This window comes from Belonocnema kinseyi, chromosome 2 (assembly GCF_010883055.1).
Source record: "Belonocnema kinseyi isolate 2016_QV_RU_SX_M_011 chromosome 2, B_treatae_v1, whole genome shotgun sequence".
Classification (NCBI taxonomy): Eukaryota; Metazoa; Arthropoda; class Insecta; order Hymenoptera; family Cynipidae; genus Belonocnema; species Belonocnema kinseyi.
In genome coordinates this window covers 156,587,499-156,612,589 of record NC_046658.1, presented here as the reverse complement: position 1 = coordinate 156,612,589, position 25,091 = coordinate 156,587,499, and the positions used below count along the sequence as shown (strand labels likewise).

At 35.3% G+C, this 25,091-nt stretch overlaps 1 protein-coding gene across 6 annotated transcripts in view; it reads left to right on the top strand.

Annotated features, from left to right (window-relative positions):
* LOC117183123 (probable nuclear hormone receptor HR3) overlaps positions 1 to 25,091 on the top strand; it is a 197,429-nt gene that overhangs the window by 160,307 nt on the left and 12,031 nt on the right. For 2 of the 6 annotated variants that reach the window (XM_033376312.1, XM_033376306.1), the window contains exons 1-5: positions 15,827 to 16,564; positions 18,080 to 18,379; positions 19,507 to 19,734; positions 23,886 to 24,051; positions 24,432 to 24,649. In XM_033376312.1, the coding sequence (XP_033232203.1) occupies positions 18,223 to 18,379; positions 19,507 to 19,734; positions 23,886 to 24,051; positions 24,432 to 24,649 (769 nt within the window). In that variant the 5' untranslated portion in view covers positions 15,827 to 16,564; positions 18,080 to 18,222. Of the gene's footprint in view, positions 1 to 15,826; positions 16,565 to 18,079; positions 18,380 to 19,506; positions 19,735 to 23,885; positions 24,052 to 24,431; positions 24,650 to 25,091 lie in introns of those variants that run through there. The other 4 variants (XM_033376310.1, XM_033376309.1, XM_033376308.1 and 1 more) reach the window with 3 other exon arrangements.

The following is a 25,091-nucleotide window of genomic DNA, read 5'->3' as shown; positions in this document are numbered from 1 at the left end:
ATTTTCAAAAAAAAATTCATTTTTGAAACCAAAAGACGAATTTTTTACAAAAAATGGAATTTTTATTCCGAAAATATGAATTTTTCACAACATAATTCATGTTTAATAAATTACTTAGATTTTCAAACAATTATTTGAATTTTTCAAACAATTAGTTGGATTTTCAAACAAAGAAGACCAATTTTAAACAAAAAGCTGTATTTTTATCCAAGAAGTATTAATTTTCAATAGTTGAAAAAAATTCAACAAAACGGTTGCTTTTACAACCAAATAGTTCCAATCTTACAAAAAAGAATTTTTAACATAATAGTTCAATTTTAGACTAATAAATTTGACTTTTCAAACAAAATAGTCGCATTAAAAAAATGAAAATTTAATCAAATAGTTCATTTTTAAACCAAAAACTGATAAATTATCAATCAAAAATTTTATAGTAGAGTTTTTAACTAAATAGAATTAATTTTTAACCTTAAGAGACGAATTTTCATAAAAGTGGATGAATTTTTAACTACATAGTTAAATTTTCAACAAAGTGATAGAATTTTTAAACATAAATGATTTCACTTTAAATAAAAAGAATTGAAGTTTCATCGTAAATGTTAATTTGTAACTAAGAAAGCTGAACTAAAAAAATTTTTTACTACTCAAAAGATGATTTTTAATCCAAAAGAATGAATTTTCTATCCATAAAGAAAAATGTACAAAAACCTTTCAACGGTTCACCCAAAAGCATAAATTTTCAACCAAAGAAATAATAAATCTCAAAAAAGAAAATGAATGTTCAACTTAATGGTTGAACATTCAAAGAGTTTTTAGAACAGTTGAATTTTCAATAAAAAGTTAACTTTCAACCAAGAAAGATGAATTTGCAAAAAAATCACTTTCTTACCAAAAAACATGAATTTTCAATGTAAAGGAAGAAATTCTCTACAAAAAAAAAACAAATGTAGAAAACAGTTCAATTTTTAACAAATAAAGACGACTTTTTAACAAAATAGTTAAATTTTACACCAAAAGGAGATTTAATTTCATTTTCTTTTTAAAATACAAAAATAAATTATAAAACTGAAACAGATTTTATTTTTTAACAAATGAAAAAAAGTTAATCTTATATAATTTTTCGCGAGACATTTCACAAGGTAGTGTCTCACTGTATGTTTCACACTCTAAAAATAATACCAATTTCAATAGAATATACATTTTGTATCAAAATTAGAATTATTATTCACACCCTTGTAAAAAATCAATATATGTGCTACCCTCCCTACAAAATTTTGTTTCTTTTAATGCAGAGGGGTTCAACGGTAAAGTAATGGATGAAAATACATTAGCCGCGCTCTTTCGCTTGAGCCATTTCATTCCGCCCTTCAACTGAACAAGCAATAAAGAAAATGTGGGAAATGCCTCCAGCGCGCAGACGTACCTACGTGGATGGGTAATCCGATAAATCGTAACATCGCAAATTGGTCGTCTAGACGGTCTGATTGTGTTTCACCAGTGCAAAACGACTGTTTTCACCCTAAGATTTCCAACCGTCTCCTCAACTGCCGCTATTTTGCATTCATACTTCATATATAATATAACACATCTAGCCTCGCATAGAAACACACAGACTTGGCTCCGTGCATCTACATTCTACATGTACGCACTCTTTGAAAATAGATAGATGCAGGCAGGCATGCTGATGTTATGATAACGTGTGCCAGAGGTTCTCCATTCTTGTCTACAAGCTTCAGACCGATTGAAGCTTTCCCTCCTTGATATTTAAAACTACCCTATTCTTCTCCTAAAACCCAACATCTTGATGCAAAATAATTCAAACTGTTGTAAAAACGAAGAAAATAATGATAGGTCGTTAACTCAATTCACATTTCCCTTGCCAGAGTTTCATCAAATCCAAAACAAATTGCATTGTTAGTCGCCGCTCTACTGAGAGAATACAAAATGATTTATAGATCAATTGTTTCATAACACAGGGAAAAGTTTTAGAGCCGTAGGATCTTTGAGTTAAAAATTTTTTCTACTAATGTAAAAATGGACCCATAGCTCTCGAGTGTAATGCTGAACTTAAAAATGAAAACTTAGCTGATAGTGAAATAAGGTCACTCTATCTACCTTTTTTTCTCCACTTTGTACCCAGGCTATTCTCACCCGCATTTTTCTAATCCAGTCTTTTTACGACCGTCCTTTATTTTTTGCAATTCATCTCTGCAGATAGAGTGACATATCGTACATTTACAAAAAATTTATACCTTCTTTTTTTACGCAAGAAAAAAATCCAGCTTTACCTTTTTCGTGTGTAACCACATCAATGTCTTCACATGTCTCAAGATATTGATGTACCTTTTTTGCTTTGCAAAAACTTATGGTTTCCCCGTTTGGGTTCAGAGTCGCCATAACTCACAGAGGATTGGCATTAATTCTCGCTTTTATTAGTCGATCATGTAATTGCGCACCATGGATAAATCTATCATTTATAATTATATATATTAAACTATGATTGGTCATTGCACTTCGGTCGATCGCCAAGCTTCGCGAAATGAATTGTCCTCTGTGTGTGTAAATAAAGCTACATAGGTCATACTGTGTGCATCGCTGTTATATATGCTGCACATAATATGATTTATATGCGATGCATGATAGCAGACCAATGCGTCTAGCGGTGGGAGGATTACATCACATTGAACTGTAAAGCGCTACAGTAATCAATAAGCCACGTTTTTCTTTTTCGCTTACGTCATTTTCAACGCGATCATATAAAGTTGTAAATATGACTTCCATTCGAGTCAGATTCAAATATTATCATCCCGGAATTATAATGCAACTTTCACAAAACCTCTTGGAAAATTATACAGAATGTATTCCCATTACTTCTCCAACTGTGATGGAACAAACAGGCTAAACATTCAGGTATGAACAGAAACACAGAGAAAAATACAGGTTTCATTGTGAAAATAAAAATTAAAAAAACTCATGGAGCAAAGTTGGAACCCAAGTTTTTTCCTACTATATTATTAAGTTATATTACTCTGGAAAGAATCAACTTTAATTATAAATTAAGTTTCAAAATGAAATTTACAATTTTAATTAAATAAGGTTTGATGTAGGCTTAAGAAAATCTAGTTAGTCGCCTATGCGCTTCCCCTTCTTACAAAGCCAAAGTTCCACTTTGCTATGCACATTTTCCCCCGCACAGTGGAATAATGAGCGTAGGCTCAAAATATTCTCGTATTCGCTATAAAGAAATCCTAGCAACTATCAAACTTTGCTTGTCTAACTGATATAAGAATCTGAACTTACCATTTGAAGTATAAACGAAAATAATATAACTCTACTTTTTTATGTTTCAGGTAAGAAAATATTCCGTATCAGCCTTTTTCGTGGAATTGTTTCCAAATCTCATTAAACGGTTTGCAATTTTGGTACAACATAGGTGAGTAAAACTTAAAACCAACCAAAAGTGAAAAAAATAGTGTAAATTGGTGATGTATCAAAATTGATATATCTTTCGCTATTTCTTGATGTATCAATAAAAAAATTTAGTTAAATGAACTTTTTCATGTTGTCTGTATTAATGCTTACATCTGTCGGCATCGGAACAACCTCACATTTAAGACAATTGCCAAAAGAGTCAAAACAGTTGACACATTTTCTGACGCGGCGCTTCTTCCAATCAAAATAGGGACTTTGTAAAGATTTCTTTCCTTATAGTATAAATTCTAAACTTCAATTAAACTTTAATTTACAAATACAAAAAAGAGTATGCAACAACAAACCTATTGTATTGCGCGTATGCACAGTGAATCTTTGAAAGTAACTTCTCTGGGTTCTTATACGGAAGCATATTGAGTACAAACGGTATCTAAAGTCGACGACTTTCTGCTGCTTTTACTCATTAGTACAAATCAATATGGCACTCGACACAAGTGGAACATATAGCTCTCGGCTTCCGTCGTATTTTCTATGCAACCACTATTTGACAGACATTAGGTTTAATTTTAAATTTAAACGTAGTCGAAAGAGAAAAAAAGTATCAGCTCATTTTTTTCTTTGAATAATCAATTTTTATTTAATAAAAGTGTCTTATTTAGTTTAAAGTAAATGCTGCTTATGAGATGCACATGTTTATATTTAATTGTAACACTATTCCATTTCGAGAACCGAGAAATCGTTTTTCTTATTTTTTTATATATAATTTGAAGTCCACGCACGTAAGACGCTTATGAGATGCACATGTTTATATCTAAATAAACAGTAAATGCCAGTTGATCAATGTGATCCCGAAATTTGATCAAAATGATATGCAACGCTTTTATAAAGATCTCACCTTTTTTGTTTGATCCTGTCATAAATTTTCTTGAGTATCAACTGTCAAGTGTTGGTTCTTATACCACATCCAAGTTGTGATAGTCCAAATGCACATTGAGTAGAAATTTCCTACAATTTTTTAAACTTTAAGTCATTATGAGGTGGAATTTATGTAAATTTTATCTTTTCTTCTGTGTTCCCCCAAAGACAACCCGCTTACTAAAAAGTATTACCATTTTAAACAAATTTGTGTCGCAAAATCAGACCCATAAAAGGATACAACTTTTAACTGTGCTATTTTAAATCTCCAATCTTGAAAATATGAGTTTTTTGCCCATCTAAAGCTGAGCAGAGCTTTGGTAGTTCTTCGGTGCATAGGGACGAATTTCTGAGAGTTGAACTAGACGAAAATGGCGTTATGTTATTCAAATGAGAATCCTGCACGCTGCCAAATTGGTATTTTAAATCTGCATTCTATAGATCGCGAAGATGAGGATTTTTTTGCACATCTAAAGTTTTGTTTGCAAAAATGATCCGTAGTACGTCTAAAAAGCCCGAGTCCCAGGGCAGATGATAGAAGAAAGAAATAATGCAAATGCCTGCAGCGAGCGCGTATAGAACTATAGATCATCAGGCTTGCGCAAAATCGTGACTCTTGCCACTAGTCGCGTTCGAAAAATGCATCCGCCCGTCTACTCTTTGGTTGAGATCCACTGGTTATAGGCAGCCTTGGTTCATGTTGTCGAACCCGCGACCTACTTACACGCTCGTGCCAACACCGCTTTATTGTCACCCACACTTCTGAGAGGTGCATGCACTGTGCGCCGATGTGCATACATTGCCAGCTGCGACACGCACACACGTACGAAGATACGCAACGGAGCTAGAGAGAGGTGGCCAGCGGATAGGAAAAGAGAGAAAGAATTATTCAAGATTTCAAGAGAGAGGGTGAGAGAGACAGAGAGAAGAATTAGATATAAAGTGCTAGCAAGTGTTTCGCTCGCGCCGAGATCTCGGGGAACGATGCACGGCTTATGAAAAGCGAAAACGATGCAGGGAAAATGAACTGTGCGGTAGAAATATGTACATTAAATAACTTCCCAAATTTTCGGAGAAACTACAGCTAATTATGCAGATTTATGCAAAAACTGACTGCACTGAGAACCAACTTTCATTTTGATTAATTTTCAACAATAGGAATGTTGTATTGAAAGTAATTCAGTTTTTACATTGATCATGCCAGTAAACATAGCTGTCGTTCAGAATAACCTTTTAAAGAAAATGAGCTGGAAGAAAGTTGAAACCGTAGTCGATTTTAAAAAACTTGATGGGTTTAGGGATAAATGATGAAACTTTTCATTAAACCAAAATTTCAGGAATGGTCAAAAGTTTCACAATATTGCGCATATATGTCAGGATAAAGTTAGGCCATTGAATGGCATCGTGTATATACAGGATTACACACTTATATTAATACTTATATCATACTAATGTTAATCTACATTAACACAGGTTTAAATGTTTACATTTAATGCGTATTAAATCATTTCTACAATACTATCAATTTTCCTCCCTTAATGTTTGAAACTTTGAAAGGTTCAAACAGAATTTTTGTTTAAATGATAAAAACCGTTTTTTGCGGGAGCAATCAGAATTTGTAAAGACAAAGTGTTCTTAATTTGTGATACATCAACTGTCGATATTCTTCGTCCATCTTTCTTTAATTGAAATACAACATTCTTTTAAGTAAAGAAAGATTAATGATATTCTTACTAAAATTGGAAAAAAATGAGTATGTAAATTTCAAAAAGTCATTTGATTTCACATTCTTAAAGATTTAATTATGTGATATGGATTTTTAATGCCAACTTTTCTTACGTAAGATGACCTTAACGATGGTTAATACATCCCCACATATGACTCTCTTTCGCACGACTCACGAACAATACCTTGCGAAGTCGTTAGATAAGCCTTTCACCTCTTTGCACTCGTTGTATCACTATTGTGACACATTGATTTCATTCATGTCTAAGTGCTTGCAAGCGCGAGTCTAATCACTGCACGGATACATGCGTATCAAGTTTCTTATCTTACTTCTCTTTCGTTTCAGTTCCGTGTCTAACTTACTACAGATCTGCGAAATCATGAACATCATAGAACAGAATAGAGTAATACACATTTAAAATGAAATAATTGACCCTTTACAACATTTATTTAATTGCAAAAATCTATCTCAATATATCACTTTGAGATTCTGAACTACGAATCAATTCTGTATTTTCAAATTCCCGCAATCTTTTACTCTAACACCAATAATTCCTCTTTATATTTAGTGATCAATCAATAATATATAAAATCGCGGAAACTTTATTTTAATAAGGAACTTATTCTTCGACCTAAAGAACCTAATTTATAATAATAAAAGCTAGAGAAGAACTCGGAGGGCTATTGTATTCGCAATAAAAATCCATTCCAGGAATTCGGGTTAACCACCTTTCGTTTCGCAATCTTCTTTTTCCGCAAATCATGTAACGAATGTGCATATACATTTTGCAATCCAGCTGGTAAAAGAATTGCAAAAAGTATTTAAAATCAAATAAAAGAGCTTCCGTTCTCTCCAACACACACATTTTCACAAAGAAAACTTTGCGTGTTTCTTATGATAAGTTGTATATTCCGGTGACAACTCTTTGAGGTTAGTATTTTTGGGAAATGTGTAGATTATTACTTTTTTCGACTTGTAAAAAGGAATGATCTGCATATGCAGGTTCCGAATCAATTACAATTTTATTTTTAACTTCTTTACTGAGCCTCATAGCTTATAATCATTAATTATTAAGGTACATAGTCAGTCTGTGGCACTATAATATATAGCTAATGCACTATTACTAGCGAACTAACAGCTTCTATTGACCATATGACATATATATATAATAAGTACATCAGAGTCTTAGTAATTGCTCGTTATTGCCTGCACGGAGAACATAGTAAACCCAGATACATATACGCGTTTTTCGCTGAGCCCCGTTCACAATGTCGCGCACGAACGGGTTTTTATAGAGCTTCCTAGCGGAGTGCTAACCTAGGCTCTTAAGATCGACTACACCGTTCATTTTCTTTTTTTAAAGTTTTCTTCTTGCAATCCTGTTTTCCCGCATGAACATACACGAGCCTTTTATGTAATTAACAGTTCCACGGCAGTAATCAGTAATTTTGCACATTTTAAATAAATTAATTTTCAACCTAAGAGATTAATTTTCCACCAAAAAGATCGATTTTTTAAAAAATAAATTAGTTTTCAACTAAAGAGATTAATCTTGGCCTACGCAAAATTTTAGGATCTGTCCAAAATGTGTCAGAAGTAGATGGTCTTGACGTTCATTAAAGAATATTATAACGGTGAAACTGATATAAGTGTACGTTCCTGACATGCAATAATGACGTATATCTAAAATGTGCATACTCATGAGAAATACAGCTATTATATAGTATTTGAATTGCAACAAACATTGTTAATCCGCTTCTTTGTGTGAGACAATTTGTTGTACAATGGTAGAATAGTTTCTAGGTTTTTCCAAGTACCGCAAGATAACAATTCAATTGCGGCGACACGGACAGAAAAGATACACTTTCAAGTAGCTTTGGTTAAACTCTCAACTGAAAATATCGAAATTTGAGAAGAAACTACACAGAATAAATATGAAAAGCAACTTTCTCAACTTTCTTTCTCATATACTGGCATTCGAGTTCTTTACCAAGTTGCGATTGCAAAATACACTTGCAAAATAAACAGCTCTCTAAATTTGAATCGGTTGGATTTCTACTTCATCAGTGAAAATCCTTACCTATTTGAATTATTAAAAATTCTTATTCATTTGATTTATTGACCCATTATTCATTTCTTTTTTAATTAAGAGAGAGCATAATTATATTATTATCTACATATATTTTGCAAGTACATACTGTATCATCAGTGTAACGGAATAAAGTTTTACAACTTGTTTAAGTGATTGACAGAGGAAAAAAACGTTTTTTAAATGAGCTGTAAATTGTATGAGACGCGTTTGTATGACTGAGCTGTTTTTATCAAGACAGTTTGTGCGAAATTATACAAAGTGAATTTTTAAAAATTACAGTTGCAGTCTGAGGTTCGTGAAATTTGGCAATCCACAGTTCGCCGACCATCGATGAAGGGGTTGTCCTTCGTGCCTTCACGCGATGTAATTGCGAAATCACACCTTACGAGGCTTGTTGACTGCACGCCAGCTAAACTAGTTTTGCGAACGATCAGTAAATAAATGATAAGTCGCACGGTACTCAGACGCTTCGCCTTTAGATATGATTTATCGAAAGCTGAGAAATTTGTTGAGCGCAAGGTATTATCAAGACAATTTTATCAAAAATTAAGATATTTGTAATTTTAATTTTTTTATAGGATCATTATATTATAAAAATAGTATGTATCATTATTTGCCTCTTTTTCCAGTTGTGTACGTACTTTCATTATACTGTACAATATACACGTGTCTTTTCAGCCGGTACAGGCAACGTGGCGCAAATGATGCGGGTGTGCTTTCTAAATTTCACCATAAACGATTTAGTATTCGGCTAACGAGACTGAAAAAAATACCTGATTGAATTCAAAAGATTTATACATTTGTTTGCACAGCTTCAATTCTGAGTAGTTTATCGCTAATAGTGTTCGAATGGATCAGACTCTAAAAGGATGAACAAAGGAAGAAATAATTCTGATATTTTTTCGAAGATAGTGCATAGCTACAGACACTCCCCTGCAAAGTTTTTTTTTCTGAATTAGGGGTCTCAAAACGTGGAGATTTGATGACAATGTATAGATCGTGGATCATCCTAAACTTGTATCAGTCGCGCACTGCCGGCAAGCCGCAAGTGGCATGAGACGATCTGACGATGTGGGTCAGCCGTTGGGCGTCAGGCGCCCGCGCTGGCCGAGTGGAAACGAATCAAACGAACATGACCGAACTTCAACTGGGTCAGCGGCGTTTTGACGCATGCGCACAAATCCCGATCGTTCACCGTCAACTAACCATTGACCGCCGGAAAAACGTGAGCTTTTCAGACGAAGCACAGCAATACGGCAACAGAAATTGCTTTCGAACTTTCATATTCTCCAAGACACGTCACTGCAACTTGACGTTAAGGCAATTAAGCGTTCAAGCTGTCAGTCGCGTCATTAGCGTTGCAACTGCGATTTGTAACGTTCAAACTGTGCGGGTCAAATTCAAGCATCAGACCGGAAGTGCAAGCAATCATGCGGCACAAAATCACTTTTACTGATACTTTAAAGTGCAAAGATTGTATTAAACAGAATCAACTTGATAATTGTAAAGATGACCTATTTTTTGGAAAAAAGTGCTCATTCAGTCCAAAGCATTACTATTCTTTATCAGCAGCTCTTAATTAAATGTCAGAAAATAGTAAAATGTACATTCTAAAACCACTATTTCTGTTGCCTCTTGAATTAACGAAAAGTAGAAGATTTTGCATTATTTGATGAGGAAGTTCTTAATTCTAATTTAAGAAGTTCATCTTATTCTTCAGATTACGTAACTCACTACCCTGAGAAATGAATAATAGGTAAAGTCCATTTTGCATTTTCATAAGTTTATTGCATCGGATACATCACTTTTTAAAGCGGCTGACCAAAACCGTTCATATCTACTTCGCCGTGTTAAAGCGTCAGACGATTTCACATCGAATGCACATACTCATTTTTTCATGATATTACAATTCGCACTATCTAAACAAGAATTGGTAATGCTATTTTCATACCTAAAAACTTTGCAACACATAAAACAATGTCAGTCTCCTCTAATGCCATTGTTTTTTTACAATTGTTGTCAATGTACACTGAGAAAAATGTATTATACACTTTATTATATAAAATTTGACAATTGGTGACAGCATTCTTAATCTTAATATCTAGACTTTGCATCTTATCTGTAGAGTGCTACCCCAAATTCTAATTTCCAAGATCATAAGTATTAATTTTTTTCAGTGTGCAGTTTGGCTCCAACAAGTAGTTTGAAACTAAAAACCAATCGGTGGCTTTGACCCTGTTGATACTGTCGCCGAGTAAAAGAATACACTAAGCCGAGACGCGATTTAGGCTATTCGTGACTCGCGGCCCAAATTGAAAAATCTTTTCGAATGCCTCACGAGTTTGGCATCAGCTGCATGATTGGTCGAGGTGTATATGAACAACAGTGTGTCGCAAGTGTTACCACATCGCACGCTTAAGGAAACTGTAACAGTTTATGTTTGCACAAGTCGGCCCTACGCGATTCTACACCTGAGCATACACTTGAATCACCTGTCATGGAAAGATTCTGTTTTCCCTAATATATTTTTTTTCAAATTCGAAACGAGAAAATAACTGAACCAAAGGAGAGGCGATTATAATTTCAATTAGCAAAATTAGGAAAGATAACGTTTTTACCAGTAACGCCTTATCTATATACGATCTGACTATAATCAACAATAATATTTATGTTTTTTGTGCACACTAACTACAATTTTGTTTTGATCGTCTGACTAAAACCGCGTAGACCTACTGTAAACATTATTTTCACCGCTATTCTATTATTGGAATGGTTATTGACATAAAGTACGTCACAATTCGGTTATTTTTACGCAGTAAGCTTATTTGAAAAGTGATAAGCTCGTTACATTTTAACACGCGTTTTACCGAAGTCCAAATAATTGAAACTCATCACAACAAATGACACATTAGGGTCGACCAACCTTCAGAAAAAGACTCTTATTAACTTCAGTTTCTCGTAAACACGATATTTAGAAATGCGCCTAATTTCTTATAAAATTAATAAATATCTTACAGCTTATGAACTGAACAACAACAAAAATTGTTTTTATTAGATCTCTCGTACTTGCCGAATAGTTGCAGACATCTGGTATTTAATGGGGCTAATAAAATCGATAAGTTGGACATTGGCATTGAAAAATAAAATATTGCATCTGAACCAATCAATCTGCTCGCACCCTTTGCACAGTAAAAAAAATTCAAAATTATACCGAAATCAATATTATATTGATATGCAATAACAATGATACATAAATGAAAAACATTTTCAGCCGGAATGAATGATCGACTTTTGAGATCATAATGATCTGATTCGGGATCATGTATCAAGTCAAACCAAGATAGCTCACGTTCTTAGAGTACTTTTGCTCATATGCAAGCTTTTCATGGTTTCTGATCGTACTTGCAAAGTTAAAAAATTAACCAAATCTGGTATTAGAAAATAACACCTGTTAAGTGTAGTTGTCCCTTGCCTGCGGTTCAATACAATTTTCAAGTTAAGTCGTTATGACTTCGGCGTCAAAAATTGGCGGCTATTTTGTTCAGTCTGACAAATGACCCAAAAAATAAGATTAAATTAATCAAAATGGACAGATCATTATGATTTTGAGAGTCAAATGATCGATAGAGCAAAATGCTCTGCAACAAAATTTGTGGGTTATGTTGACAGGAAATTTGAATGCTTGCAAAAAATGTCATCTTTCGAATCGAGTTCCATCGGGAAATAATCAAAGAGTAAATGATCGATTATGAAGAAGCAGCGCGACTAAACGGCTAAAAATGCATCACCAATTGGATGCAACTGAATGCTTACAAATATTTTTAAAAGTCTCATTAGGCAATTTTAAAACTCAGTCTCGAATTCTTGTGAATCTAACAAGTTTTTTACAATCACTAGCTTTACCTTCACTTTTTTTATTGAAGAATTATTACCTCTCTAAGATTAATGTTTTATTAATATTCTTATAAGACGTAAAGCCAAGAAATTAATCTAAGAAATATAATGTAGTGCCACTAGTGAAAAGGTTCTACTCGGTTTTCGCTTTGACCCTGTAAATAATAAAGTTAAAAATATCGTCCCTATTTGGTTTCACGCCGATGTCGTACATAACTGAAGAGTCCCCTCATGCGTAGAAGAAAAAGCGCGTGCATAAGAGTACGTGAAGATTTTTCGAAATTTTCTACGACCAGCTGAAGTTAATTCCAAGTATGGTTGCACCGAGATTGTACATACTGTACATACTGTCAATTTCCATTGAATAGCTTCCAAGTTTTGCCAATCACGGATTTACTCTTGGTGCTCTTGTGAATGCCTTACGAGCTCACTTACCTTCGTACGAGCTATTTTCCAGCCTGACCCACATTCATTCCGCAAATCGCGAAACCCTCGCACTGTTTACTTCGTGCGACGTATTTATGTGAACCGCATTTAGTGAGGACACTCTGTTTACCATCGAAAACTTATCTCTTCGAGAAAAATGCAAAAACTTTCTATTCATAAAACTCGAAATTTGAGATTATATGTAGTGCAGTGATACCACTGCATGTTCGCTGTCTCTGGATGACATACGACGGCACTTTATACGATTCCTGGTATAATGTTGTAACGTGGTACACGGTACACGTCACATAGCTTCCCCTTCACCACACAAGGACTGGACACTAGAGTGTAGTGTCAGTGAGGTGGCGTCATCGCCACCAACGTGGCTTGGTGAATAGCGCATCAGGCTTCGACCTGGCGGCCAAGGGTTCAATTCCCCATGGCACAGACAATTTTTTACCGGCACTGACGCTCACTCACTACTCACATTTAAAAGTTCCCTTCTTTCGCTCAGCCGAATTACCATTATATAACGTACAATTATCTTGTTTTGCAAACAGTGATAATTTTTTCCTCTATCCCTTTCACCTATCTTTACCCTTCCAAAACAGTCAGTAAATAGAAAAATAATGGCTAGTAGAGAAAATCTTATCATGCATTTTCGTTTTTAGGCATTAGTGATAAATTATTGACTTCGACATAGAGTAGAAATCATTTCTCTCAAGAGCTTTACTGTGGATCAGTTTTGTCACGTGCGTACATCTACGCTGCACTATTATTTATTTGTGGATGTATTTATAGAGTATTACGCGGCTCAGGTTGGCAACCTCGTGTTCGGTTATGCAACAAATGAGAAGGAGCGAAAGAGGCGAAGGGCGGTATAATAAAAGAGAGAAGAATAGAGTCAGAGAGCAAGAGAGTGAGAGATGGCGAGGGACGAAGAGTGGGAGAAAATCTCGTCGGTAGAGAAGTTTTACGCAAGGACGGGACTCCAAGCTGAGTTTCTGATGAAGGGTGGGGTTTTAGGTAAAAAAAAAGCACAGCACCAGCAAAGAAAAAGAGATGGGCAGAAAAAAGAACGCGAGAAATATGATGTCACTGGTGAAAGTATATAAAGTTAGAACGGACTTCGTAAATCTTTCCATTTTGGCCCTCCCTCTTGTCTTGCATAAGATTTGTGTAGCATACAAATCGAAAATAAGATCAATTTTGTAAATAATGTCATTTGGATTCATTTATGTTCAAACACTCCCTTGATTTCAGACAAACTGAATATTTCAAAAATTTGAAAAAACCAAATTCAAATTATGATTATTTGAAATTGAACTCATAAAATTTTCATATACTATCTGCCTAGTCGTAAATTCATCGTTTCGTGAAATGACGAATAGTTTGCCAGTTAGTGAAATTCTGATTTATTACACTAACTGTCCAGAGATGCCTGAGCCCTTGATGGAATGGCTAGAAATCCTAGACAGGATGTAACTATTGATTATTACACAATCGGCTAGCGCTTCATAACGTCTAGACTCCTCGTATAACGTCTATAATTACACAAGTGGTTGCAACATATGTCATAATCCAAAAATTTGTTGATCCTAATTACGTTGAAGATGACGGAATATGTTTGTTTGAGTACATATTATTGCCAGGGATTACATTTCCTTCGAAATTCGTAACTATTCCTGAATTATCTGTGGAAAAAGTAAAACAATTTGTAAATAAAATAGTGCATGCATCTACACGTGTAGTAATGTGTTTTAAAGACTTTTTTCAACTAGTTTCTTTGTATTTCCAATAGTATATTATGTAGAAAATAAGAATATAAATTTTTGTTATCATAAAATTTCATATAATGAACCGCAGACGCAAAAGTGGCGCTACGATCATCTGCTGTTGCGCACGCTTCCTCGTTCCGTGTCGATAACATTGTTTGCATACGAGGCCTCGTGGCATTCGTTCTAGTTCTAGTGGTCTGGTCTGCTCTTCCCCATAATTTTACGCGAGTGTTCTTATATTTCTACTCTAACATTAAACATGTAGGATTTAATCTTGCCTCGTTCAGAATATTGCCACGTATAAGTTAACTTCAAATGTCTGTTGCGCTGTTTATATATTTTACATTTAAATTCCAATACCCGCAAGACAACAATGTTTCCACGTGCATACAAAAAATATTCAGAAACCAGTTTTCTTCCTCGTTTCTATAGAACCCATTACATATATGGAGCGTTGAATAAACCTTCGCTGCATTTCTTCCTTATCAGTGGAAGATAAACACGATGTGAAGTTTTTCTGTTTAGTAACAGTAAATGTAACAATCAACGGAAGAGCAACTGCTACTGCAATCATTCCTAATTGAACAAAAATGTAAAAGGTCACTGCGAAGTTACATTCGTACCATTATTAATCTTTTATATAGAAAATATGCGTCTCGTTACAACTCAGAGGGTTAAGGTAAGGGACCGTTGCTATGCAATGATTCCCAACCAGAAATAACTGGCATCATCCTGCCACCCCAGTGCATTGAGAAAAGTCGCTTTCTGTAGATCAATATGATCAGTTTTCCCCAGTAAACAGGCTTTAACTAAATTTCATCGAGAAGGATACTTATAAATAGAAGCACCTTGTTGCATAAATAAGGATGTAAATAAGAAAATTTAGTGAATCCATTAAAAAAATACTTTTAAAAATGTATAATTTGAAAGCAGTTGTGAAAATATAAACAGAGTTTACTGGGTCGGTTATTTTTATATTATCCTAATCGTCTTCAAGATGTGGGGTCGTTGACCTGCCTAATATCTTCAAAAATTAAAGTCCATAAGATAATGACTTTAAAATAAGTAATCAATGACAGATGACATTTTCTAGAATAAAGACAATGTGGAAATCCGGACGTCTCATCACTCTAATTGTAAATATCATTATAGATTCTTCAACATTGAATCCATATCACTAAAAGAAATGAATAACATTACGATTGGATCAGATCCAAATCGAAGGAACTAAGCATCGGGAAATTCGTTGATCTCTGAGAGATAGATGCTACTCGTCACGCCATACGTCAGCACTCGCAACTCGCAACTCACAACAATTGATTGCAGCGTCACATTTGTCAAAGAAGCAGGCGATGTATTTTGCCGATAAACTTGGCGGGAGGAATCAAATTTACAAAAGCGGAGTATGGAAGGTCGGAAAGCGCGCGCTGACTTCGGGATTCATCGGGTTGACTCGCGCTCTCCCGCGAAGTTTGCGTTGTTTGCGTTGATAGAGAGGTGGAGGCAGTGGTTCGTGAGGGAGGGGTTAGACACTCGGCCATCATCGGCGGAGGCGCACAGTTCAGTGACCTGCCATAGCGTGAGCGGGTGGTGGGGGTTCTGACATATTGTGAGATGCCAGGCCGCCTCGCCGCGCCGGTCCCCCGAAAAATACCGCCTTCTGTCTCTTTCCCTCGCATACACGGTCGCTCGGTTCTCAAGCCCCGAAAAATTCATGCACCAAGAGTGCTTTCCGTGCGTTTTTCCTAACAGTGACGTCCCTTATCCGACGCGGACGTTAGTACAGGAAGCGGAGGATCACTCGAAAGAGACGGATACTTGGATAGAGCGAACGTCGATAACAAGTACCTGTGCCGGTGGGATCTTTTCCAAAAATTGTTGGGAACAAGTGCTCCTTTTTTGATTACCCTTCATTTGTGTGCGTATCGCGAGAGGTCCTCCAAGTTCCTCATATCTCATTGAACCTTCCTTCTCCCTTCCTCTTTCTTCTTACTGTCACCTTTTTCACTCTTTTATTTTCCTCCTACTGGCACTCTGTATTCCTCCTTTCGCAGCAGAGCTGTGGGATCAGCATCGTCTACCAAACTCGAATGGCTAAGTGAAAAATATACGCAATGTTACGCCAGATGTGTGGAGGAATATAATAAGATGGAGAAAAAGAGACGTTCGCGATGCGGGAGTTTCCAGCTAGTGCCTATAGAATAAATTATGTTTAGTGTCGAAATCCTGATAAGCCGTAGTTGACAGACTCAGTGGTACACGTGACCGTTCAAGTTGTTGGTGTTTTTCCTCGAAGTGCAGGTGCAGTGTCAAAAGTATTTAGTGAAACGATGAACAATGACGGTCTAAGTCTGGATCTGGTTCTTGATTTTCGAATAAAATGCCCTTCTGGTTTTAAGATTATTTATCATTTTTCATCAGAGTCGATCCAGCACTTAGTTCATACCTTTTTTTTTTTATAAATTTTATTCATAGACATAATCACTAGTGATTAATGATAATAATATGATAAAAACATACTAGAAAATGTCACTATCTTGAATTTGTATGGTGAAGTTTGAGAGAGCGATATAACTGGTGGTGAGCGAGTCTTTATTATAAATGACATCAAGGGTCATTAAAATGATTATAAAATAATAAATATAATTACTTTACTACTTTTTTTCATTTCTTAGTATTCGGTCGCTTATCTTCTATATATTATCTAGAGACACACAATTTTTACGAAGGGAGAATATTATTCTATCTTTAAAGAAAAAAACGACAATAAATCATTTACTGTTAATACGCTTTTTACTGCATTCTTTATATTTCTGTGATGCCATTCCATGAAGCGGTTCATCAAGTTTTCTAAAAAACTTAGTTGGAAAACTCAAGGACTCAAGAAAGTCTCGGCAATGTATATCATCAGATCCTTCATCTTTCATGCACGTTATACGTATTATGCAAATAAAAAACAAGCGTGTTTATTTGCCTTCAAAGTTCCATTCAACTTTGAGCAGAAATCCTTGAAAGCACACAATTTATAATGTACTTACACATTGAATTAATCACTTGGTTGCAAAAATCTATTATCTATAGAATCTATTATCCAGTAAATCCATTATTAGATACATAGATAACAAGCATGCGTGCCGCAGATGCGACACTTTAAATGAAACGAAAGAAATGCAAACGGATTTCGGGAATTCCGAACATCTGCAGTTATGATAAAAGGATTATACACGCATTGGAGATATAGGTGTGTTGGGTGACTGTACTCAGGGTTCATCGTTCTCGGTTATGTAATGTTTGACTATATGGTCGCAGGCGCCTCGATGCTGATGCTAACACTGCTAACGGCGCTAGTGTCCACCAAACGAGGATTTTACGAAGCATTACACCATTCCAATCACTTTTAACTGTCTTACGTCCAGTTTTTATTCTTTCGACGTACCATCTACCTCTCTTATCTTCAGATTAAACCATTTTCTCGCTCAAATAATATATTTAGTATCCAACACACATTATATGTTGATAAACAATTATCTTGCGATATATCTCAAAAGCGATGACAACTCTTTTCACAGAAACCCTGCACGATGTCATGTAAATATATCATACAAACCATTCGAAAACTTATTTATGACTCTTTCCACAAAGTTTTATTAACAGAAACTTAACGTTGCTAGACGTTACTGCTTGACTTGGACGCTCAAACGCTATATCGCTCTCCATATTAACCATTTATAATGTCATTTAAAGTTTTAGATATTTTATTTTAAAATACGTAAACTTTTGAGGGGACCGAAATAGAAAATATTGAACCTTTTACAGAAGACTGCAGCACGATTTTTTAAAATTAAAACGAGGTAAAAAAAGCTATCAAGGGAACTTGACGTATGGCTTAATATGCTGAATGAAGTGAATCGCGCCTTGGGACGTTGGTGGTACGACAATGACGTTTTGGTGAAGCGTAAATGGAGACTAATCTGTCCGTGTTTAGTGGGCCTACTTGGGGCGCAGACAGCACCAGCCCTCACTCACTGGAGTCGAGTACAGGACAACCGTCTCAGAGCGGAAGTCCTGAAAATTCCGCTCTGGATGATCGAAGGGCCCAAGTCAATTCAATACGAGGTAGATCGAGTACTTCAAGCGATCTTTTTGGTTGCAATTACAATTTTTCATGGATTACATACATTTTCTAATCATTGAATACTTTTTAGTTATATAATGCAGTCATAAAAAGGGTATTAGGGTATTAGGACTGACATGCAATGATTCAAAAGTGAGGGAACGTTAAAAAAATTGATGTAATTTCATAACGTAAACATGTGTAAAAAAAAGATCTACGGATGAAAAATAGTGGTGCATACCGATAAATTATAGATCAATATCGTATGATACGAGATGATCGCTTTAATGATGCGAAGTAAGACAAGAATTTTTTTGAAAGAAAAAAAAAGCGGGACAAATAATAAAATTACACAATGAAATTCAAGTAACAAAAAATTACTAAATATATATGAAGTAAAAATCAATATTAATACTGCTTTTCAAACGAGTTACTAAGATTGTCTGTCTTAGACACACTTACCCTACTTGTCTCGTGAAACCCTTGCACCAGGAATGCCTAATCCGTCGATGCAATTTGTATTTCTGTATAAAAGTATTTTTTTAATTTTAGTGAAATTTCCGTGGAACTTTTTCACGTGGAAGAATTGGACGTACTATACATTACATATACAGTAAAGCCAAATTCATAGTTGTCATATTTATGAGTGCGACCGAGATGCTCTTATGTGCCACATACAAGCATCTCACTCGCACTCACGTTTCCCTATGACTAGAAGAAATTCGACTGTACGATATATGTAAATCATTTCAGTTTTATTATTGTCAGAGATTTATTATATGAATCTTTACATTTTAGTGAAGTAATTTAAAGTCCCCAACATGGTACGAATATCTTATTTTGTGATAAAAGATAAGGCAGTTTGTAGACAGATTATTTTAATCAGATTAAAATAACGTAAAGAGGTTCCAATAATAATGACGAGTTGCATAATCTTATAACAAGTTATTTAATGAGGGAATATGCATCCCTTATGTACCTCAAGTAAAGTTTTTTCCAAACTACTGAATTGATTTTAAATTCAAACGTTCCGCTCACAGTGGGAAATGATTAACTGACTTTATTCTAATTTCGCAAGCAAGTGTTTTTTTTCAGAAGAGTGGTAATTAATTTGTTTTTGTATTTACAGCCCAGATCGAGATAATACCCTGCAAAGTTTGCGGCGACAAAAGTAGTGGAGTGCATTATGGTGTAATCACCTGCGAGGGATGCAAAGGATTCTTCAGGCGATCCCAGTCGTCGGTTGTCAACTACCAATGCCCGAGGAACAAAAATTGTGTAGTAGATCGTGTCAACAGAAACCGGTGCCAGTACTGCCGGCTTCAAAAGTGCCTGCGACTGGGCATGTCCCGAGATGGTGAGTCTTACTTTATTTTTTCATCTAATCAACTCATTGCATAATTTATTTTAGCTGTAACTCTCATTAAGTGAAACCATATATACTCATGTAGGATCGTGAAAATTACTCAAACCAACCTGCTTTTTTCTCTGAAAAAAAGATTTCACAATACATTATAATGCTGAGAATTTCTCAGATTTTGTTCCATAACTTCAAGTCGTTCAGTGATTTTGGAAATGTATAAAAAAAAGTGATATTTACAGGAACGTAATTTTTTAAATCTTATCTTTAAGCTAATAAAACTTTTTTTTAACGAGTAATCACGTTGCAAACACAGAATTAAGTTTTACAGAACTTACGCTGATTTTAACGGCAATTTCCGACTCTAGAGTGATGATAAAGTATAATTTTGTTCGGTTTTCAAAAGAGACTTGCAGTGCACATATCTGTGCGTAAAGAAAACATGTAGACCAGTATTAGCTTGGCACGCGTGCTAATCGGGGTGCACGACCCTTTATCAGTCAGCCCCCTCCTCTTCTATGCACACAGTCTTATCAAAGTTGGTTACCGTCGCATATGTATTGTTACAAGCATCGGCATTTTAAAAGTATCCAGTGTGATTTTAACGATTTTAGACAGCTCCACCGTATAATTATTTCGAGTCGAGATTTATACAGGACTTGAAAATCGGCATACTCTCACGTTTTTGACACGTCATAGTAGCGGTAAATTCTCGTTCCTTTAAACATTATACCATGTTCTGCCTCTAAAACTGTACCCACACTCTGCCAACGCTTACTTTCGGACGAAGAGGAAATAACGGTCCTACCTTCAGGCTCTTAAAAACAAAAACTTTCGTAACGGCAGATATTCTGTAGCGAAGCACACGAGCATGTACATTCGTCATTATCATTAAACATGAGTCATACATAGAAAAGGTGAGATGTTGACATTTGACGTGTATGATCATCAACTCATTGTCAAAAGGGCCCGCCTAGTTTGAGACAATCGCACGCTTCTATTCGGCATTGAGCAAAGGGAGTGGAAATTAAATGTCCTGAAAGACTACAAACGAAAACAATCTCTTTTGTCTTCAAGATACCAATACTAGACAAATATTCTCACATTTGTAAAGATATTTTCTTTAGAAGAAGCTAGAGCCTATTAATGTAGAAAATAGTATGCAATATATATGAAAAGAGAATTGAAAATGTTTTGCTTTACATAGTAATCTTCTTTAAGATTATTTTAACCTTCTTGAAATAAATAATTTCCAGCAATAGGAAGAAAAAAATTTCATATCTGATGAGATGTGGATTCATCAAGAAGTTACTTTAAATATTTTTCTAAAAAATGTAGTGATCTATTAATAACAACGTATAGAAAAAGAACGTATTGTTTCGTTTGGTTCCAATCGTTCCCCGGAACCTTAGTTTGTTCTTTAGAACTGCAGTCTTCCGTATAGATTCCGTATTCAAATCCGACTTTAAAGAACGACAGTTGTCATGCTGAGGTCTAACGCCTGAAGTCGCGCTCTCGACGATGACGTCTCTGCAGTAGACGGCAACGTTGTCGTGATATTTTTGTCGTTAGCGTCGTTCTATTTCAGTAATCGGCTCATTCTGAAATCCGAATAGTTCAACCGGTCGCAGTCTATAAGCTGTACTCACAGCATACAGCGTACAACATACACGAACGCACGTATTTAGTGATAAGGCGTCGCGGTCGTATACGCTACTGCGGTGCTATATATAGCACCAGAAAATGCATCGTGCGGCCAACACGCGTGTTCTTCCTGATGGCGTCTCTCTCTTCTCGGTCGATCACCCTTTGCCTCTTCTGCTCTCCACTGTTCTTATTTCTCTCTCCCTCCTCCTCCTCCTCCTCCTCCTCCTCCTCTTCTTCTTCTGATTCTTCTCTTTCTTCATCTTCTTCTTCATCTTCTTCTTCTCTTCTCCCTCATTTTCCGAACTTCTCAAGCTTCCCCACCTCTGCCAACCACCCGTTTCCCTTCTCTTCTACTCTTATTCCCCCTTCCCAACCCTAGCGGTTCAGCTGACCTGACGTCATGTGGCCAGTTCCTCCTCGCCCCCATGAAGCTTCCTCATGCTGCGATTTGAGTGTGTGAGGGCGCTTACTCGCTTAGCGTTAGCGGTTGCAGAGGTGTGACGTATTTGCGCCCCTCTGTGACGTCACGCAATCGAGAAGTCAGCCGCTTCCGCGTTCCCCCACTGCGCATGCGTTTGGGCTTTAAATGCACTCGCTGTATCGAGAGCAACCCCCAATGAAGATCGATTCTCGAGTATAATGATCTGGTACTATTAGCAACATACAAGTGCAGGGAAAGTCATTCATAGTATTGAACGATAAGAATTGTTTAGGGAAATTTGCAAAATTTTATATTAACAAAGCAGTTTTTAAATAAAAATATGTATATACTTTCTTTGATATCAGGTGATAAGCGGATTGGTTGATCGGCTTCGTAATCAAAGTGACGCGTTTCAATCGGACCTGAACATTTAAATCATTTTAAACTGCTTACTGATTTTTGACATTTTTCCATTGGATTGAATTTTTTTTAGTTATGCTTCCATATTTCACAAAAAATTTAAGAATTGTTAATCAACGATAGAGTGAAACAAGTGATACGTCAGAGTATCTGAATCTGTCATACATTACCATTTTGAATAAAAATATGAGATATTCGTGAAAAAGATGGTCAACGAATAAATAAAACGTTAAATTTAGAATTATAGTGAATCGTTCGCTGTGGAAAATGATTAATTAAGATTTTTGGTTTCACTAAGGCCTCGTACCGATTTAAATTTTCCAACCGGTTCGGAGATTCCTAAAATTTAGTTTTTTTTTTAGAAATGAAATCATTAAAATTTATTTTTGACGTGATAAATTATAGAAAACATGTTGAAATTCACGCTTTTTTACATCTGAAACTGAATCATGAAATTTGGGATAGAGAAAAAAACTCTGTCTTCAATTCTCTACGACTCTTCCAGACTTTATTCAGTTATGCATTTTAATAATGATGCAACGGGTAACGGACCGTTACCTTGTTCAGACATATTCTATAGAATGGAACATATGAACTTACTTAAAGTTAAATTTTATATACTAATAGTTGTAAAGTATTCGAAATTATTTTTAAAATTTAGAAAATTTTCATGTTTCATTGAGAAATTAAAATTAAGTCGCAGTAATTTTAAAATTAGTATTTTAAAAAGAGATTGGAATAAACCGTTCGAGCGCATGCGCATTGGAATTTCACGATTATATTTGACCACTATATATTTTCTATATTACAATTATGGAGTACTACAATTTTGGAACATTTCCAAATAATCAAAATTAACTATCCTTACATAAAATTAAATCACGATTTTTTTCTGTCCAAAGGAGGGAACAATGATTTTAAGTTTCAGGTTTATTGACTTAACACATTGAACAAAATTTTAATGAATTTAAAATAAAATTTGAGTTTAGGTAACTTAAAATAGATATAATTTTAAATTCAGATTACAGATTATTCGTTCTTTGATTACTTACCCCTTTTTATTTCAAATTTAAAATATTGAACATAACCTCAATTTGACGGAATGTATCATCTGACCGATATTTCATACCCTTTTTCTGTTTTCCTTCGTGTATGAACATTAAATTTTTATTTAAAATTCACAAATAATTTATCAATCAATTCTTTAAATTACCATAAATAAGTAAACTCCTCAAATATTTACAGGCGTTATTTGACATAACCATACATGTAATATTCCGGATATTTCAGCTGAACATTTTGGATCTTAGAGAGTACCATCTGACTTTTTAAGATCTACACATGCTAGCTTTGAACATCTTTATTGTTGTCCTATAGTTAAACATAAAATACGTTAACGCTGAACATCTAGATGTTACGTTTGAACATCTAATTTTCTCCGTGTAAGGAAATACTTTTTATCATCATATTATATTTCGATTTTTAATCTTTCAAATCAGGAACTTTGTATTAGAATCTTACCTTCTTTGTTATAAAGACCATTTAAGCGAAACATTTTTTGTAATTGGTTTTTGATGTCAAATTTTAATGATTTCCCAATGAATAAATACGTTATTGTACTTGACTTGTCAAATTTCTAAAATAATTGGAACTATTTCAGCTGTAAAATTCGGACGAATGTCGAAGAAGCAGAGGGAGAAGGTAGAAGACGAGGTTAGATTCCACAGGGCGCAGATGAGGGCAGCATCAGAGACAGCTCCAGATAGCAGCGTTTTTGAGCATCAAACACCCAGCAGTTCAGATCAACATCACACCTACAATGGCGGGTCAGTATTTCTCAAGAACGGAAGGTTCGTTAAACACCAGATCCACTATCACTCCTAACGACTCTCCTCATCTGAGAAATAAGTCAGTTCTGAAGTATCATCATGTTAAGTGCATCTCACAAAAGATTGCTACATTGTGCAATTCTCTCTTGCTCACTATTTAAGAAAAAAAATTATATCTCTTCATCACCTTCATCAAGGTTGTCACGAAGTTCGAAGTTAAGTTTTCATTCCGCAGGATATTGCGCGTTCTCATCAGTAACCGCAATATCCCTGTAATTATTATTTCTTAGCAAAAGTCTGAACAGATGCACGATTTGAATTTAGTACTAGGCCGAAGGGCGCGATTCTTTTAATTTTGTGTATCTTTATATTTTCAGTTACGCTTACGGTGGCAGCGAATACGCCTCCCCCGGTCCTGGTACCGGCAATTCGGGTTATTATCATGGAGCGATGACCAGTTATGAGCTTAGTGCCGACTATGTTGATAGCACGACGGCCTACGATCCTCGACCAACACAGACTCAAGTCGATTCGGTCGCACCAGATACTCCTTCTATCAATGCGGCTGGAGTTATTCCCAACGTGGTTACCTCTGGTGAGTACTGGCTCAAAGTAATCTAAAGTGAAGTTTATGAGTTTGACGATACACAGGCTACTTACTTGCATCTTCATCTAATACCAAGTGCTGGCTCGATGCCAATTAATTTTTATAAGAACTCTCTTTCTTCTGTTTCCTATTCTTATGTTGACTTACTGATTTCTGATTTTTTTTTTAAACGCTCATAGACTTGTGATTCTTACTTAATATTTTAACGGGACACATAATGCGAGTCGTAAACACCTATCTTGTCTGGTGATATGGCTGTAGCCTACATGCAAACTGTTCTTCAATCGACACAGAAAAAGCAGAAGATAAATGTACGCTGATTCCAGGTGAAAGAATCACTGCAACAAAAAGTAACCTTCCCAGTAAAAGGTTACATGAAACGAAGTGGTGTAAAATAAACTGTAGTTCGGTGCAACAATTGCCAAATTAC